Source organism: Boleophthalmus pectinirostris, unplaced genomic scaffold (assembly GCF_026225935.1).
Source record: "Boleophthalmus pectinirostris isolate CB_2022bp ecotype Guang Dong unplaced genomic scaffold, ASM2622593v1 HiC_scaffold_407, whole genome shotgun sequence".
Taxonomy (NCBI): domain Eukaryota; kingdom Metazoa; phylum Chordata; class Actinopteri; order Gobiiformes; family Gobiidae; genus Boleophthalmus; species Boleophthalmus pectinirostris.
In genome coordinates, this window is record NW_026571356.1 from 10,880 (window position 1) to 28,371 (window position 17,492).

Genomic DNA, 17,492 nt, shown 5'->3' on the forward strand with positions numbered 1-17,492 from the left:
TGCTTTTATCGTAAATTGTGACTGTAAAAATGGTTTTGAATTAACAAAAAAATAATAAGTGGCCTTTCTATTTTACCAGATGCCATTTATGTAAAACAATTTCATGTTTATAAATTGAACTTTTATTTTTATTAATGGTGTTGTAAAAGGTTAACTTTGGACACAAAATGTATTATAAAAATGTTTTTGTGTTTCAAATGATGTAACTACATTCATACTAGATTATTTTTTCTGATTTTAGCAAAGCTAGTGATGTTTATTTTGAGTTGAATATTTATGTTTTCTCTTATTTGTAGTGTATTTTATCCTCTCCTGCAGTGCGAGCCATACTCTGAAAAAAAGAATCTACTAGAAGAAATTATTAGAAGACCAAATTAATCATTGGAATATTTAACTACATTCATGTTTGAATGAACCAAATTAAAATCAAACTACAAAATGCTGATTTTGTGACAAAGGTGGAGGGAAATATTATGCTTTTAAAATGCAACTTTCAGATTTATTGTATACTTTAAAGTGCAAAAAATAAAAAATATATATAAAGAAGACATGAACAAAAGTACCATACATAATTTTTTGTTGGAAAATATACATGCCATGTGTCTGAAACAGTTATCTTGTTTTGTCTCTTAAGGAAGGAGAGTTAGGACTGTTGTAAACATTTTGGTACATTTTGGGCACTGCAGTGCTCTCTAATCTCATATTGGCCTCCACCGCTTTAAACATTGTGATTCGTCCAAATGTTTCCTGTTATTCCCACAAAGTTGTTTTCAAATGGATGAGTGCAGTGTCAAAGGGGAATAGATAACTTGTATGTCCTTCAATGCAACTAACTAGAAAAAGTACTTCATGCTCTTTCCACTGTACAAAATATTGAATGTTGAGAGCCAGAAATACTTGAAAACATCGAGCCACAAGCTATTTAAAAAACCTTGCTAACATACAACAATATATATTAACACACATACATACATACATACATACATACATATATACATACATACATACATACATTCATACATACATACATACATTTTACCCAAGATATTTAAGACAGCTGAGGTTTCATTTTGAACCGATCTCAAGTCTACAATAATCCAGACCATATCTGGACATTTATAAATCAAAAACAGTGTTGATTTGACCGTCACCAAAGTGCATCATTGTCAACCATCAAAAAACATTCACACCTTACAAAGTAGATGCACGTGATACTCGGGTTTGAAGGTAAAATAGTAAAACAAAGCATTAGCTGTGAAATGTTTCTAGAAAGAACGGAGTTTAAAGCTTAAGATCATCTACATCTTACATACTGTATTTAGACAGTGTGAACATAATGGTCAGTGCCAAATATTTGAGGTTTGATGAAGAAATGTTAAATGCTATTACTGTCTTTCTGCCTTTTCAATTAGATATAATGTCCGCAACAAATGCTTTTCATTTACTGATTTGGCAAAGGCTTTACATCAGATGCCCTTCCCGATGTTATTTATACAGGCTTTGGGCAGTCACAAAGTTTTGCATTTAAATTAATGTTCTTTTAAGCTGCCACCCATTTGCTAATTAAGTCATATGAATGCCCTATCTTTAAAGGCAGTCCAGTCAAAGATACACAGCAGGTATCTCAGAATACTAACCTACTGGTATCATATTCAAAATGATAAGTGTATAATAGACACAAAAAATATGATGGATAAAAACATATTTAGTGCCTGACTATGGTCCAATTGCCAATAAATAAAATTTTATAAACAAGGAAATATCTACAACAAACAGATGTTTACATACCTGTAGTTAAACATTTGCAATGTGTGCTGCTTCTTAGACAGGATATGATCCTGTATGGGCACCTTCTTCACATGAATACTATTCATATTAAAGTATGTTGTTTGACATTGAAATGTACACAGAGAGACAACAGCTTAAATGTGTACTGTGTAACCTTCTGGCCTGCCATTTAATTATTTCCATGAGGATGTTATTGATCAGCCAAGAATGTTCCACATTATGACTTTGGCCACCAGGTCAAGTCACAGGTCAGATCTGTGGAGAGGTGAGCCCTCACAGTAAGAATGAATGTTTTTCAAGTATTTCCAAGCATTAGAAACACTCTTGAAGAAAAAAAAAAAGCTTAAGTATATACAAGATTAAAAGTATAGTTACATCTTTATGGAGACAATCAAGTGGCAGATCCCAATCAGAAATGTTACAGGGTGCACCTTTAAATTATGCAGCACAATGATGCACTGTGTATTCTGATGCCATCCTATTTCTAACAGAACCAGGATTAACATGATCAGCATTTTAGCAATCCATATAAATGGAAAAGTGAAACCCATGAATAGCAGCCTGTCAGGTTGGTTCATCACTAGATTGCCAAACTGATGACGTTTTGCCCAGTACATTTCATCTATCTACTTGATGTGTGTTATTCACTTAACCATCAGTGGTCATAAAGTTAAATCTGATCTGTATATTTGGATACTGTAAAGTTGCTTCTTATAGCAGTATTTTTGACAACTTTGATGTGACTTATTACACCTTTTTTTTCATATTGCACATCAACAACAACACAAATTCAAGTCAGAGTTCTGAAAACACCAAGATCGGTGCATGCAGCTGCTCCCGAAAAAAAAAGTGGAGTCTGCAAATGACAGCATAATCCAAAACAAAATAAGAAAAAATACAAATCGTTTCTTGTTAATTCTTCTTTCCTTGTTGCTCTGGAAGGTCCTGCAAGAGTGGTCCGCTGGATATGAGAGAAATAAGTTCAGATTGAGGCTTAACTTTCTGTCTTTGCTTTGAGGAATATGGGAAAGCAAAAGGGAGGACAGTTCACACTCCCTATAGTTCACCGGACTTTACATTAAGAGGTTCACTCCTGAGATGCACTCCGAGATCGCCGCCGTTTGCTACAAACTTCACCGTTCATGCAGTTTCTGAGGCCATCGTCCCTCCTCCTTTTCGGCCTGACATTAACCTATGAGACATTTTTGCATTAAAATAAAATACTTTTTCATTGCATATAATGTCATTGTTTTGATCAGCTTTGTTACAGATTGTATTAATCATTCAAACTTTATACATATTTATCAATTACTGCAAAATCTTCTGTGCAGTTGGTATTGTGTACAGTTATATTGTACACACAATGCAGACAGATTTTAGACAAAAAAGCAAAGCTTTTTTAGTCCAAAATTCATCTGTGAAATGTGTGAACCCATTTGCACACTGGACTAAACCAGTGATTCTCTGTGGTCACTGAGAGAAGGACTAACATTTTTAAGCTGCTATGTCAAATGAATGAAAGAGCACAGAAAAACACATGACAAGAGTTAGAGAGTTTTGTTGGTAAAACTTGTTTTTGTGAGATCAATTTTGACTGTAAAACTGCATTTTGCTGAGATTAAAGGTTCTTAAGGAAAACTAAAAGTCTGTTTAGGATTCTGTGTGAGCTGTTTTGCGAATGTCAATTTTCAATTTGATTAATGTGGAAAAGTTTTTTGCATATAGGACTTGAAAAAAATTGCAAGTCCTATATGCAATCTCACACATGACCACTAGATGACAGTGTTTGCCATAAAAACGCAACAATAACCTGCAATAAACCTAATTAATTAAATTGTGCAATAGTGCAAGGGTACTGACATGTTTTTCTGCACTTGCCGATTATTTTAATATAGTATTCTATTCAATATTAGTTTACATTTCACACCAGGCTGAAATTAAAGGAGCTGTATGTAGCTTCTGGTGGAGGGTTTGTCCTGAAGTTATTATTGCTTTAATTGTAATGTATTATGGTATTATGGTATTATACTTATTGATCCCCATAGCCAAACAGCCCAAGTTACAGGTCAGACAGAGTGAGTGATTGATTTGCTATAAAAAACATCAGTAATTGATTACTATACAATAACATAGGAAAAGCAATAACATCTCTATGGAAAAAAGCATACGGTAGACCCTCACAGAAAACGTTACATAGCACTCCTTTAAGTTTGATTTTTCATAGTTTTAGTTGCCATGAACACCGTGATAAAAACACCCACCTTGGCATCCCGTTCTGCAAATTTCTGGAACATGTTGGCATATGTCCTCTTGTCCTGCTCGTCGTGCTCTCGGATCTTGCCCTGACAGATGGAGATTTGGGACCGCGCCGCTCGGTTCTGAGGACTCACTTGAAGGACCCTTTGGAAGTCCGCCATTGCCAAACTGAACTCATTACGCAGAAGTCGGGCCTCTCCTCGCCGATACCATGCCTTCTCATTAGTTTCATCGATTTCTATAACCTGTATACAAGAGACACATAGTTACACTTAGAATATTGGTGTCATAAAAGTCTGGTGGGTAGTTCCTAAATTATAAAAAGTTGTTCTATCATATCATAATTTGTACTATTGTATATTACTTCAATACACATCTTATGCTCCCCTATTGTATTTGTTTAATAAATGACAGAATTTGGATTTAAATTATTTGGGACAATTTTATGTTTATGGGGGTTGTTTCAAAACATCAGATTTTACTCTTTTTTGTTAGATTGATATCAATAATTCTATATTACATCAGGCATTTGCAAGTATTTTTTGTTGTCATGTAGTATTTTGGACACTGTTGGACACTGCATCTCTACTCATGTAGATTATAGTAAATATACAGTAAGCCATCTTACCTTATTGCAGTTCTCGATGACTTGAGAAAATTCCTTCACTTTGAGGAAACACATGGCTAAATTGAGGTGCGCCATCACCAGAAACTCTTTAATCTTTTTGTGCTGCTCAATGCCACTTCCACACTCCATCTCCAGCCACGAGATGATCCGCTGGTACTGAACGACCGCCTGGTGGTAGTGCCCTCCCTGGAGAATGGGCAAGATGTTACATAAAGTAGGTTGTGGGCCTATCAGTAGCACAGTTGCAATAGCACTTAACAATTCAAACAAAATATAATATTGTTTTGAATGAGGTGAAGAAGCTAAAACCTATGAATAGTTAAAACTGAGCTAGAAGGCTGGTCCAAATTCCATGGTGGGACAAAATGTTCATGTTTAGCACCGGTGTATGGTCAATATTTCTTTAATTATTGGGCATATTCACAAGAGACAGTTACAAATCTTCTCTGTCAGCACAAATGAAAAAGATTAAATTAAATATGTATTAAATATAGCATACAGATAACTTAAAATAATATTCCCAATTAAAAAGAAATTTGATTAGGCATTTGTGGATTATTTTTATTTCTTTCAAAAATGATACAATCTCTTTCCCATTATGTTATATTGCTCCCTGCCATCCATCTAAACACTAACATAACAGAATTGAAGAAATACAAGTGCAAACTATTATAGGTAATAGTACGTTGGAAGATAAATTTGATTAAGTGAAATTGCACCTTAAAATACTGATTCCCTTTATGCTTCACACCAGGAGCAAGATCCAACTTCTCTTTTAAATCCATCTCCCAGGATTCTTTAGCCTAAAAAAAATTAGGTAAGAGCTGCATGAAGGAGGACACATATTATAACATAGGGATTTGTAACAATTTCTCACCCTTTGAAAATCTTTTAATGTAACATCATATTCAAGTTCTTTGTCTGGTCCAATTTTAAACTCTGGTTGACCTTCACTTCCAAAGCCATACCTGAAATTCAAAAGATATGGTAAGTGACAATAAAAGCACAAACCTTACAACTTCACATTTGTTTAGTGGGAGATTATCCACTATCTTAATTTCAAAGTATTAGTTACAATATATGAATTTCATCACTGTCAGTATAATAAGTAAAATACAAGGTATTTATTCATTATTACACACAATGGAATTATGATGAGCTATTTAAAGTTTGTGTAATCTAATAATTGTTAAATTCAATTCAAGTTTATTCATACATTATAAATTGTAAGTGAAATATATTTTCCTTATTGTCAGACTGTTACTGAAGTCAGAATCAGAACATACTTCGGTTGTAGGTGTAGAACACAGCGCTCTGATTTCTGCATCTTGTCCATGGCTCGATCCACGCCCAGAGGGATGCCTTTATCTTCTCCCTCCCCTACACTGAAGGTCACGTCTCTGCAGTCAAACAGCTGACCATCGCATCTCCCCTCCAGGTGCACTGTGGATGTAAATTTAGAGATTCTTTGACAATATAGAAATAATTTAACACTTATCATTTATTTTGATCTTCTTCTTACTTTTTATCACTTGCATATTGCTATCAGCCAATCACAACCTGGTACCCGCTTCTTAACATTTCTCCTCTCTAACCCATGATAAATATATTCCCCCACCCTTCTTTTATTCGTAGTAGCAAACCAGCAACTCTCTATATCACTACATCAGCAACTATATCATATCATACTATATCAGAACATCAACAAGTGAATATATTTTTTTCTAATACATCTACTGTATATCTCCCTTTATTGCATCTCTACTTTTTGGGGTTTCATGGGGCTATAATGCAAAGTATTTTTTGCAAAGCACTTGTTTTTATATTAGGCTGAATTATTTGTAATTTGCCATAACATCATAATCATGCTGTTGGGAGAATTGAGATTTACCATGGACAGTTGCTCCATCATTAGGACTTAAGAAGCCATCCCCTTTGACTTTGATTCTTCTCATGATGCCCCCGTCATCTGTCAACAATTCTCCCTCAAAGTTCAGCAGCTCCATCTGTTGAAGCATATTTATAATTGAGTATGATATGCACCAATTCAATTGAGCAACCCAAACTGAGCTGTTTCACAAATTACCAATTTCACAACTAATACTTATTATGACCCATTTTTAAAATCACACAACAGTGTAGGAGAACCCATTAAAACCACTGCAAATTCGATGTCACTTAATAAGATTTTTTTTTTAAAAGGTCCTATTTTATGTTAAATTGACTCTTGTCAGCTTTAAGTCATGTTGTAATGCTGTTACCTCCCCAAAAACAGACCTGTTGTGTTGTGTTTGGTTTCATTCACACATGTTTGAGTTACCCTTTATTATTAATTTAACAGCTACCTTTTGCTTCTTGTTCAATAGAGATTGGCAATTCCAAGACTTCACATGATTCTAGTGAAGGTACATGGAGTTTAAGAACATAGTGGAGTGCTTCCTGAATCACCACATGATATCACAAGAAGAACTCAGCCTAAATTTGTATGTAATGCTTTCAACATTTCCATAGTCAAGCAAATGGTTAGTGGCATAACTTTTCTACAACAACCTTGAGGCATTTTAAAATACTGTATATTCAATCATTCCATGCAGTTAAACAATATTTGCGTAAGCTTCACCGGAGCAGAACATTGAAGATGTTATGTGCTCTTTCCCACCCTTTTGAACAGCCATAATTAGAAGAGTACATCGTGTAACAATAATTATAAGTATTCAATTTCTCTATGATGTAATATTGTGATGAATCAAAACAGACAAGATACAGATCATGACTCATAGCTGCATAACACGCACATATGTTACGACAGCAAACTGACTAGTAACACAGACAAGCGCTTATAAAAAAAAATGACTGATGAAAGGTGAAAATATAACTCAATGATTTATATTGTGCATTACATTCCTGGAGTGAGATATTTCATATCAAAATGCCCAAAATTTGACTAAAAATGCTGATATTAGGACTATGCATTATTTACACAAGGGAAATGGGAATTTAAATGAATGAAAGGACGCAATTTAAATTCAGGATATTAATCTTAGTTTCTAGTAACTAGTAAATAGTCAATTTTTTAAAAAAGTAACTTAATATAAGTATAAGGACTTCATTATTAATTTCACATATACTGCTCAAAAAAAAATTAAGAACACTTTGAAAACACATCAGATCTCAATGTGAAAAAAAAAAAAGTTGGATATCTATACAAATATGGACAGGGCAATGTTTTAGGAACAAAAGAATGCCATCTCTTTTAATGGAAAGAACATTTTCAGCCTACAGAGGGATTCATTTTATAGACACCCTGGAAATCAAAGTAAAATGATGTGGCAGGCTAGCCTAAAATTTGCCAAAAATGTTATTTCTGCAACTCAAAATGCTTCTCAATCTCTTGTGTGGCCCCCACATGCTAGTATGCATGTTTGACAATCTTGTGACATGCTCCTAATGAGACAATGGATGGAGTTTGTGGGATGTCCTCCCATATCTGTGTAAGGACATCACTGAGCTCTTGTAGAGTCTGAGGAGCAACATGGTGGTGTCTGATGGACCCAAACATATTGTCCCAGAGGTGTGCTATCAGGTTTAATTCAGATGATCATGAGGGCCATTCAAATGTATTAATCCCTTCATCTTCCATGTACTGCCTGCATACTCTTGCCACACGAGGTCAGCATTGTCATGCATCAGGGGGAACCCATAACTAAGGACAGCCAGACTGCCGTTTTGTAGCCAGCAGCCTCCCCAGACCCACTGACCCACCACCAAACCACTCATGCTAAACCATGTTGCAGGCAGCATAGCATTTTCCTTGTCTTCTCCAGACTCTTTCATGTCAATCACAGGTGCTGAGGGTAAACCTGCTCTCATCTGTGCACAGGACACCAGTGGTGGACTTGCCTATTCTGGTGTCATCTAGCAAATACCAATGGAGAGCCACGGTGTTGGGTGAGCACAGAGACCACTATAGGACATGGTGCCTTCAAGCCACCCTCATTAAATCTGATTCCACAAAGGAGCAGATATGGGTCCTGCTGGTGGGTTGAGGCCCTTCTACAGCCCTGTCCAGCTCTCCTAGAGTAACTGCCTGTCTCCTGAAATCTCATCCATGTTCTGCAGATCAAATCTCCTTCTCCCGGATGGCACATCCTTAACCCTACAGAAGTTAGAAAATCTGTGCAACTTCTGTAGGGTTATGGAATCACCTCATATTCCCAAAAGTGATACTCACTCTAGCCAAAGCCAGCACTAAAATACCAAGAGGGGGAAACTTGAAATGCAAAACCAGTCCTGTTTTAAGGGTTTTCTTATTGTTGCCACTCTAGTGGATCTATTGTTGTTTCCATTAAAAGAGGTGGCTTTTTGTTCCATTGCCCTGTCCATGTTTGAATATATATCCAACATATTTTTCACATTAAGATCTAATTGGTTTTCAAAATGTTCCTTTAATTTTTTGAGCAATGGACCACATTTGTAGACCCACAGCATTTAAAGTCTAAATGGCAATGCATGGGAAAATGTATCTACCTCAAAAATGACAGTGGAGTTGGGAGGGATCTTGTCTGGATTACCAGCACATCCATAGGCGTATTCAGGCTTACACAATAACATGCACACCTCTCCTCTCTGCATAGACAACACTCCGATGTCCCACGCCTTTAGCACTTGGCCTGAAAGAGAAAAACAATATAAAAGATATTATTAAGTCTAGCTCTTAAATGAGAGGAGGCAGCTAAAAGCAAAGTATTGCCTTGTATCAGCAAATCTCCACAGAGGGTTTTGTGCATACATAGAGATAGAATGTAGTTTTAATAATCAGAATACTGTATTTAATCCACTACCACTACCTGCTTCTTATGGTGATGTTATTGCTTTATCTGGAGTGTTTCACAATAACTTTCTTGCATTTATTGAATCACAGATGATACTATTGCTAAAAAAGACCCTTGAAAAAACATGATATGGGTCACCTATCCACAGATCTAACTTGTAACTTGGCCTGTCTGTGCCACCTGCTTTTCTTCAGGGAGACAGATGAGTTTAAGGCCATACTGTGGAAAGTGAAATGTTTTATAATGTACTATATAGCTCGCAATAGTGAATAGGTGTGCCATGAACGCTGTAGTAACTTTTATATTCATCTCATAATAAGCAGGTCAGAACAAAATCAGGTCAGGGTCAAACAATTAGACCACTTGTATATATTAAACAATGAAAAAACTATTTTAGTAAGAATTTCTATGGCTAATTACTGGTTCATTCTACAATTTATTTGTTGCAACTCATGTCTTTAAATTACACTGCCAACTGATTGTTTACTGAGATAATCATGATTTATTGCTTTATTGCTTAAGTGTCAGTGGCATAAAGTAGTTTCAATATTATCATTCAGCATTATTTTTCTCTGTAGCAATATATATTGTGCTTCAAAATTTGTTATCATGACAGACTTACTTGAGTACAAATTTGTAGTATTCTTTTTACTACTGTGTACCCACAAAAATATTGTAACAATCAATATGAACTGCACAAAATATTTGACATAGAAACAAAATCTAATTAAACACTTTATATTCTAAACCTTTCATGTGCTCACTACTAACTTAACTAAATGAAGTTAACTGTAGATAAACGATAAAGCTATGCAGGCAAAGGAATGCTGTTAGGAGCAGATGCAATGCCTCTCCATATTAAATACTCAAAAGGTTATACAGTACATATATCACACTATGATGATGAAAATACAGGAACATTAATATTTTGCAAAGCGCTCACATACCTTTTCCCACATTGAAGCTAAAAGATTCTTTGCGCTCTCGGCTGCTGTCAAAGGTTTTCCCGCTGAGTAATTTCCCCGTGTAATGTACAGTTACTTTGTCTCCGATCATAGGCCGCTCGCCATTCTGTCCCTGGCGCTTCACAACCTGAAAACATCATTACAGGGAGAAAATTATTAATAATTCATTCACATTTAGGGTGCATTCACACATTTGGTCCAAGTTTACTGGTCTAAGGAATGGTTGATATAGTAGTTTTTTATATTCAGTTATCACAATTTTTATTAAATTTTTTTCTCATCTCAATATTAAGCCTTTAGACTGTCTAATCTGTGACACAAGAAATAGGCCAGCATATGCTGTCTGTCTGAACTCTGTTCCAAAATAAATGTTTTGGGTTTTTTTTCTGACAAAGGACTGGCTGCAGAACTTTCTATGGTAAAAAAAATATATATATACTTTATCAATTGGATTAATTGCATGTGCCCTTGAATGAAATGAAAATTCTACTACCCAGGTCAAAATAAACAGAACTTTCCCTACAGAATATCCAAAATTATATTCCTTATGAACTATTACTCAAGTATTTAGAATGTCCACTTTTGAATAATAATTACCTTGATAAGTCCTTGGTCTTTCTTCTGTGTTATATCAATGCCCTTTGACACAAATGTTGCCGGTACAGCCTGACTGTCCAACGGTAAATCCTGGTCAGTAGTCATCTTTACCGAATAGATTTTTCACTTTTAGACTGAAAAACAAAAATTCACAAACACTTTATTCCAGCAGATGGTAAAGCAATATTGTATAATCTTATTTGTGGAGGTGGCAGGAAAGTCACGATCTAGTAAAGATTTTTATAACAACTTTATGTAAGATTCTATTTAGGGGGACCTACTAAATTGACACAGATTCACAGGAACCTTGAGTCCATATAAACAAACAAACAAACAAAAAAAAAAAAAAACATTATCTTTTTTTTTTTTTTTTATAAAGCCATGGTTATCTAAATCTGATGTAACAATCCACAATATAAATTGCTGGGAAAATGGGTTGCAGGATCTTTTGTTCTGTTTTGTTGCCTAGTCTAGTATGCCTCATAACATCAGATTTATGATTATTACGGTAAGTTACAGTAAACAGTAAGTGTGTTTTTTTTCTTCAGTAGGTTTTAAGTGAAAATGCAAAATACAACATGGAACATTCTAGACAAAGCAATAACAGCTCCATGGAAACAAGCAGGTGATGCAACCCCATCAGAAAGCATTCATAGTGCATCTTTAATGCAGGCATTTCAAACAGAACTATGGTTGTGCAAATGATGTTCAAATGTTCTACTAATTACATTTAGTAATAAAGACAATGAATCAAAAAGGTTCTTGTTATGTTTTAAAACTTTACCATAAATGAAACCATGTTTATTGTCCCCAGATGAACCTTAAACCACTTAAGATGTTTCTGTATCAGGCTCCGCTTCCGCATCTGATTTAAAGAACAAAAATATCTTTTATCCTGGTTTAAACACATTATAACCACCAACAGTGGCCTCTCTCCCCCCATCTATGGCTCTGCTCTTGCTTCACCACATAGTAAGGCATACACTGGCATAATGTAGCTGCTAGTAAGTGCAGTCAGAATGCTCCAATAATCTTGACATTGTTTGGAGACAATGCAAAAGCGAGCTTGCTATGTTAAGCATGCTGGCAAACATTATTGGGAGATTATTATCACATGCAACAGCTGAGATGGTAATTCCTGTTGGCATGGATTCAACTACAGCTGTTATATTGTGTGTGGCAGTGTTGTTGAAATGATATATTTGACACTTAACAACTGGCTTCTTAAGTAATAATTACAACAACTAGCTTTTACAGCTAGTTGTTAAAGCTAGTTGTTACCCAACTGAACTAAGCGTTTTATTGGCACCAATGCACATCTGTTTCAAATGATAATAAGACCAATTGGACTTACTTTGGTAATAATAGTTATATTTGTTTTTTAAGGAAAGTTGTCTGCCTAAAAGAAAATAAATATCTAACATATTAAACTTGTTGCAATTTATCAAGCACTATTCTCAAATTCTCTCAAGTCTACTGCAAGTAACTAAAAGTAAATAAAGACAAAAAAAGTCTCAAAATAAAACTACACAAGAAATAATGATATACTTATTTACATAGCTCAAGATCTCTATGTACATCCAATAGTATTCTAGGATACTATGTTCAGATACAAATAGTTCAATGACTGGAGCTTATTGTGCATGTTTGAGGTTGATGGGGTAAACCAGCGTACCCAAAGGAAACCCATCAACAAGAACATGCAAATTCTCCACAGAAATGCCCTATCTGTCCCAAGAATCCTACACCCAGTCATTCACCCACTAAGGAACATAAACTGCAATATAAACAGCTTGTTTAAGCCATAAACTAAGTCATCAGTACATTACAGTATAAGACTTTGAGTTAAAGCATATTACACTGAGTGGTGATTATTTTCATATTTTTATCTGTTGCTTAAAATGATAAAATTAAACCTTTTATGTAAATCTAACTCCATTATGAGAAATGTATATTTATTTATTTTTTCCTGATTTATAGCCTCCATTAAGGAGAAAGAAGAGTGTACTGCAGTAACGTGAGTAGTCCCAGGTCTCGCTGTGTACTGATGACTGGAGACTTTGTTCAAGGACAGAATGTGCAAAAGAAAAAGCACCTTTGTATCATTCGTTTCATCCCCTCCAGACACTATTTCCAATCAGCAAATAAAATTCAAAGATGTCTTAAGTGTTACTCAACAATCCAATTCCTTGAAATCATCACCCGCACATTAGAGGTTCCCAGTATAAAAACCCAACATGAGGTAATATGTTGATGTCATTTTCATATTGGTAAGATGAATAAAAGCTTTTTCGAGATGTGTTCCTATCCTGTTCAGGTTAATAGGTTGAGTGAGTCCACCTGATACGTCCACAAGCTGTTCCCGGTTCAGTTTGTCACTCTGTCAGATCAACTGTTCCCAGTCTAAGCTTCTCAACAAAAGGCACAGTACAAAATGTCCATGTCTTCTTCACTGTGGGGGCCACCTCTCCCTCTCATCTTGTAGATTACTCTCTCTTTCTCTGCTTTTTTTTTTTTTTTAGATGTAACGTGTGTCACCGTGTACCTAAACATCACTGGACACAATGTTCCCGCATGTCATGGTTTCCAGCTGGCAAGGACTAATTATATCAATATGGGGACATTTTACGTACAGTTTGTTATTCAGGGTTTTTTGTTTACTGTGACTGCTGAGTTTAACAAAATACAATGTTCTACAGAAACTGGCATATAATGAATTTAAAACGGCTTAAATTCAAAAGAGACTGTACCAGTATTGATTGTGCCAGCAAAAAACTTGTGTCTTTTTACTCTTTTATTCAGATTTTGCCTTCTGGGGGCATCTTCTCCCTCCTACGATGCAATGATTGGCAATTTGGCAAATTAAGTTGGTTATGTATATAACTTAATACAATCCTCTCCTTTCACAAGCTTGGAAGAGGAACACAGACTACTTTTCTAGTGGTAATAACCATTCTGTATCTTTCATAGAAATGAGTTGCATTGCATTCAAGTTTATAAACAGAACTGAATTAGCATATTACTCTTTTCCAAGGTTCATCCCAGGTACAAAAGATTAAATACTAAAGAAAAAATGTCTTCACTGTAAATTATTAAATACATTTCTCTGATAAACACTTTTCATTATAAATCAAGCGATTGTTGTATTCCTTTCGCATTAATTATCAACTCAATTTATCTAGGCTTGGGAGCGGCTCAAACACCGGATTAGTAACAAATTTAGAATCATGATTTGTTTCAATGGATTCTAAAAGTTTCCATACCAAACTGAGCTGCAAATGTTGCTATTTTTAATTAGATATAAAATAAGTGAACCTGTGTAAAAAAACAAAAAAAAAACAAAACAAAAAAAAACTCTTGTTCTGGGAATAAAGCGCCCCAGATAAGCCAGCATGTAGCTCTACTGTGATACCCTTTTGAGGAATGCAGGAACACAATGAGCTGAAGACCACGGCAGCTCAGCACACGGTGTATCAGTACATTCTGTCTCCCGGCCGCAGCTGATTCATATATGCACATGTGAGCTAGAACGCACGGTTTTAAAGGCATCCTACAGCACTCTGACATAACCGGCATTTAGAGCCTAGAGGGTTCCTGTCTACTGCATGGAAACAAATTATGATGTTGGCTGTTTTAGATTTAGGGAATTAAATGTAACAGCAAACTGGCCTCTGGAACGTCTCTGGGCTGTCCAAATGTGTTAGCAAGTTATCAAAGTTGACTGTAGGTAGGAAACTGACTAGGATACTGATTATTTGATGAATGTTTGTCTTTTTGTTCTTTATTGGAATCTCAGTAAAGTATGAATCACCCCAGGGACGTTCTGAACCCATATCCAATATCAAAGTGTCATTTCCCCCATAATTTAACGTAAGCTTTGTGCACAACTGTCCACATAATTTAGTTCACATAATTATATTGTGAGTGTACATATGTTTATCTCTCAGAAGTCTCCACACCAGTAAACCATGGACCGGTTCTATTAACCCAGTTATAAAAGCCTACTTATGCAAACATTTTCTATATGTGCACGTACACGTCATTTTCTATATGTACACATTCGCTTGGAGAAACTTGCTCACCATGTTGTAGCCTACTTTGAATGAAAAATCACCCACATAAACAAAACGCACATGTATTGTTATCAGCCCGTATTTAACTCTACAGTGGTGGCTGGTAACAGCTGTAACCTAAATATGTACCTGCACGTGCGGCACATAGAGCCATAGTAAGCGCATCACAAAGCGAGCAACAACATAAATGCAAGTATTGGCAATAGCAAATAGTGGAGCCTATTTAAACTTATATTTTCTTTCTATTTGCCTACTTCTCACGTAATGATAAAAAAGGCAAATGAGTTAAAGCCTTTATAAAACAAAGTAGGCAAATTCAACAAATATACACATGCACAATGTTAAAATATAACTTACATTTTGTTTAGTTCTCAGCGTTCAAGCGTCCGAGAGATGTCTATGGTACCGGCTTCTCGTGCGCTCGAAGCGCGCGTGAGTTCACTGAAATCCAGGGTACTAAATGTTCTGCACATGTGTAAAACGGCCCATATCTCCTTTACGCCGTATCCTTGATCCTTGCGTACGTAAGCAGCGGTAGCAGTAGGCACGGATAGGCTTGGGTGAGGTAAACGTGCCGGTGTGGTGACCACATTGAGCTCAGAGTTTAAAATGCCACAGCTATAGTAAAGCAGTGGAGCCACACATGAGAGGGACAGAGGGAGGGAGGAGAGAGGAGTTGTGGGAGGGCGTTTAGAGTAAAATTAAGGGCAGGTCTTGGAAAGCAGCCACTAAGTAACACAATGTTCCGGCTGTACTGTAGCTGTACCGCCGCCGCTGATGAGAACACTTTGTACCAATACACACGCAGCCTGACCCTGCTGTAACCCATTCCGTGCCAGACCGAGCCGGGAACAGCGTGTACCGCGGCTGGCTGTCCTTTCCGACCAGCTGACTACACATATCACCAAGAACACCGTGTGCGCGTGTGTTTTAGACTAGAGAGAGCAAGGCGCAGAGACGGGACAGGACCAGGCACCGAGCGTGGACCAGAACTCACCGAGATAAAAGCGCTTATTGCGCTGTTATAAAGCCGCGGGATAATGGATACCAATAAACGAGAGATATAGATTAAAACTTGACGCTTAACACCGGCTTGTTAGCCAATTTACCGGAGATGTTATTCTTTATAAGCAAATGCCTTTCGGCTGCTAGAACTTATTTGAACTTGAAGGTAGGGATTTCGACATCTCGGCTATTTAAGGATACCAACTGCTCTATTGATTATTGTTTATGCTAGAGTCAGAGAAATTTAGGCTAAATAGAAAGTTAGGTTTATGTCATTCAGACATTTTGCTGTTTATTTCATTTATCTGTTAAAGCTAAATGCATGTTTGATGATCGATAGCCTAGTTAATCTTATATCTTATCATCGCTTTCTAAAATGTACCGCTGGATGGAAGTGATAGGTCTAATTTTGCCTGGTAAAATCCAAACTCAACGCTGAACCAGCGTCAGATATTGATTTATATTTTAATAAGAAATATGCCAAAAGAAAATCTATAGGCCTACATATAGCCTACCTTGTTTGACAGCATCAACAACAGCCTGACAGCTGTCCCCATATCAAGCCTATAGGCGATTAGGCTATAGACATATGCGATGTTGGGATGTCACCTGAAACCCAGCAATATCTTTGCTATATTTTCCAGTTTAAATCATATATTAGCCTTATAATTTCTAGTGTGTTGAAAGCAAGGCTGACCTCAGCCTACAGCCTACATTTACTAATCTTTAAAGCTGTTAAAAATTAAATATAAGCTGCAATTTACAGATTTACACTGAATGGACTATGTGATATTAAGTAAATCTTTATCCTGATGATAAATGCATGTCTGCTCTGACAGCCTATGTTTAGGATGCTTTTATACTGTTATTATATTTGCAGTCTTCTGAACTACCAACATGTTTTTTGCTGTTTTACATAAAATATAGGCCTGTAGATAGTAAAATATCAGTGTGATATGTTCAAACCCATGCCACTTATGACATGAAATGCAAAAAAGAAATAGATTGAAGCTGCCAGTAGTTAGGTATGCAATAAAACTTGCTGGAACCAACTTGTTTAATGCTCACTCATATTGTATGCTGCTATACTACAGTGCTGCAAGCATGAAGTGTTCTTTTTTGATTCTGCAAATGTAATGGCTTCCAGTTTTACTGGTGTGCAGAATGTTCTTGTCCTTAAGTTGATCTCACTGCAATAAAGAGCTTTTCATAGCTTATTTATTTATGTTTTGATTTGCTTTGGTTCTTAATCTTTATTGGTTATTTTCAGATTCAAGATATGATGTCACTCTCACACTTGTATTTATCAAAATATTGAAAAGGAAATGCACAAATGATTAACCAATGG

General features: G+C 36.0%; 1 protein-coding gene across 1 annotated transcript; it reads right to left on the reverse strand.

Moving 5' to 3' along the window:
• Positions 1-477: 477 nt before the first annotated feature.
• Positions 478-15,777, reverse strand: fkbp5 (FKBP prolyl isomerase 5). The gene is made up of 11 exons (XM_020934054.2): positions 15,497-15,777; positions 11,067-11,200; positions 10,452-10,596; positions 9,200-9,342; positions 6,564-6,678; positions 5,959-6,115; positions 5,550-5,640; positions 5,392-5,475; positions 4,673-4,858; positions 4,050-4,289; positions 478-2,980 (listed from the first exon to the last, which is right to left on the reverse strand). The coding sequence occupies exons 2-11, from the start codon at positions 11,169-11,171 to the stop codon at positions 2,876-2,878; spliced, it is 1,371 nt and encodes a 456-aa protein (XP_020789713.1). The 5' UTR covers positions 11,172-11,200; positions 15,497-15,777; the 3' UTR covers positions 478-2,875.
• Between the last annotated feature and the right edge of the window lie 1,715 nt (positions 15,778-17,492).